Source organism: Orbicella franksi, chromosome 2, assembly GCF_964199315.1.
Source record: "Orbicella franksi chromosome 2, jaOrbFran1.1, whole genome shotgun sequence".
NCBI lineage: Eukaryota > Metazoa > Cnidaria > Anthozoa > Scleractinia > Merulinidae > Orbicella > Orbicella franksi.
The window spans coordinates 3,693,724-3,696,447 of record NC_138146.1 but is presented as its reverse complement, the minus strand read 5'-3'; the positions used below and the strand labels follow the sequence as shown (position 1 = coordinate 3,696,447).

The 2,724-nt window shown below is 38.4% G+C and overlaps 1 protein-coding gene across 1 annotated transcript; it reads left to right on the top strand.

Moving 5' to 3' along the window:
• Nucleotides 1–333: 333 nt before the first annotated feature.
• LOC145467789 (ventral anterior homeobox 1-like) lies at nucleotides 334–2,331 on the top strand. The gene is made up of 2 exons (XM_081451381.1): nucleotides 334–1,218; nucleotides 1,995–2,331. The coding sequence occupies exons 1-2, from the start codon at nucleotides 837–839 to the stop codon at nucleotides 2,297–2,299; spliced, it is 687 nt and encodes a 228-aa protein (XP_081307507.1). The 5' UTR covers nucleotides 334–836; the 3' UTR covers nucleotides 2,300–2,331.
• The last annotated feature ends 393 nt before the right edge of the window (nucleotides 2,332–2,724 follow it).

Genomic DNA, 2,724 nt, shown 5'->3' with positions numbered 1-2,724 from the left:
TTAAATAGGAAAGCTTTTATTAAGTTTTCGTACAACCTGCGGTTTAGATTAATTTACTACCTACCGGCGATTTAAACATAATAAAAGATTACCAATGTAAAGCGAGTGAATTTTTGCCTCTGATCGGACGCTGAAACTCGTTAATTGTGTGTCATTGAAATATCAGACTTAAGATAAATATTACAAAATTAACCAAACCAAGAGAAATTTCTTAGTTAACATTCTATATCAATAAAATGAAAAAAGAATCTTTGACAAAGTTTCTTCCGTTGGGTTTTTTTTTTCAATTCAAAGTCGGTCGATTGATAAGGGGGTGCTGTCACTAACTTTCAAGTTTTCTATTTTGTTCGTTTTTAATTAGGACCTCACATTAGTACCCCATACGACGATAAGCGATCATATCGTTCTTAAAATGCTGAATCTTTGCAGCCCAAACGGGAATGTAACCTCAACTGAGATATTTTTGGTTATTTTTTTCATACATGTTGCTATTAGTCTTTACCAACGATGTCGTATTTTTTCCTCAATTCTTATCACATTAACGGGCGCGTAATTTGACAGGGGCGCAGGTAATTACAAACGATTTCCTCTGAAGTATTTCATAAACCAGCATGCCTACAGATTAATTAGATTAAAATGAATCATGAATTGTATCATTTCCCCATAAAGTGCGCACAATATTTAATAATGTTGCGAGGCGGTATATACGGATTACTCATTTGGGAAGGTGAAAATCATTGAAAGGAAGCGCGGGTTAAAATTCACTGTAAAGTCAAAGCTGAACAAAACAAAGTCACTCGCGTACTATTGCCCGGGAAAAACCCAAACTGGAAATAATGCAACCGTATAGAAACGTGACTTCGAATCACATTATGCCCATTTATTGGTCTGACTGCCAGCAGTGTTCTTGTGAAAATTGTATCTCTCGTGATACGAATCGGAACGAGTTGTCCCCTCAAGTTCCTGATGAGGAGGTTCGAAGGCCCTCGTTCACAATCGAATCATTGCTAAGCCGAAAGGACGAACGAAAGACTACGGATGTCAAGCCATGCTTAGGGCGAGCTTCCATGGCTTTGGTTTCAAGTGGCAATGGGCAGTTTGCACACGACAGACCATCAGAACTAATTCACGGCTCAGGATACCCGACAAATTTTCGACGGCCAGGGTTTGGTTTTGAACAGGTGTCCTTGATAGCCAGGGGAAATATTCAAACCAACGGTAGGTTAAAAATTATTTACGCGGAATAACTCTCGAGGACACGAAAAGAATTCTCGATTAGCCAGAGACAAAGCCACATATCAAAATGATTTTTTTGCAGTGTTTTTTCTTTGTTTAAAATATTGAGGAATCCTTTGTCTATAGCCAGAATACTGTAGAAATGTGGAAAGCTGCAAAATGAAGGCTCGCAAATTTTGGAATAAGAGATCGAACACATTAACAGTAGTTTCAACTCCATTTTTAGAAAATTGAGTCCCTGTGTTAGGGAAAGAAAACAAGTTTGAATCATAAGTTTATTTTTCTAAACGTTTTCCTCTTACAGTTTGGCAGGATCTATTTTGCCACTTCGTTAATAAGTTCTACCGTCATTTTCATAAATTTAGCCAAGCTATGCTTTTGTAAAGCGAAGGAAATTTCAAATTCAAGCTTTTAAAATCAAAGACAGTAAAAACGAAAAACAAAAAAATCACATAATTTCGGTCAACGGTGTTGGTAATCAAGTGATGAAATTAGAATTTAATCATCGTTTCAAAGGGCTGTCATTTATCGGTTTATACATATTTGATACTGCTTGGACGGTGAACCGCCTTGGAAACACTGTTTTGTTATGCGTTGCCAGTTTCGGTGCAATCTAAGGTTTTGTTAAACAAATCTAATGCGCTACTAATTGAATTGTGTTTATTGATAGGATGTTTCCCTTCCTGCGTGCGTTAATAATCAATTTGCAATTGAATGATTAGATTTTGTTTAATTGCTTTTCTTGATTCGCGCTACAGGAACTTTCCTTGCACGCGGCGAAGAAACAGACTGGTCCAGCGAGAAGCCAAAGCGCATGCGTACCATCTTTACCGTCGAGCAACTCGAGCGCCTGGAACGAGAGTTTACGCGCCAACAGTACATGGTGGGAGGTCAGCGGTTCTATCTCTCCAAAGAGTTGGGTTTGACTGAGACGCAAGTCAAAGTTTGGTTTCAAAATCGAAGAATTAAATGGAGGAAGCAGCTAATTGAACAACAGAGGACCAAAGTTAGACATCAGAAGGAACCAGGTGCGAACATACAGACGGAAACCAGCTGCCCTTGATTGCTGATCATGAATTTCAGAAGAAGAAATTGTTCCAGGCGAATTTCGAAATTAGTTAATTGTTGTCCAGTGTGACTCACAGAAACGGGATAAGAAGTTCATTTAGCTGAGTATACCTTTTCACACATAAATCACCCTCATTATTCACTGACGTAAATAAAATCAAGTCCGTTTATACTTGACCATTAAACACTACCATGTTTGACGAGTAAATGCCGTGAACAATTGCATTGCAGAAATACTTCTTAATACACCAGTTATCGATATCGAAACTTTTTGTTTTATCGAAACGATAGCAATAGTAAACCGAAGAGAACCAACAAGGAGATAGATGACGAATTCTTCTGACTTGTCTCAGTGCAGGTCACGTCTCCAAGAGTTCTTGTGGTCGCTGGTTCCTGGCGGTGCTCTCCATTGGGCTCATA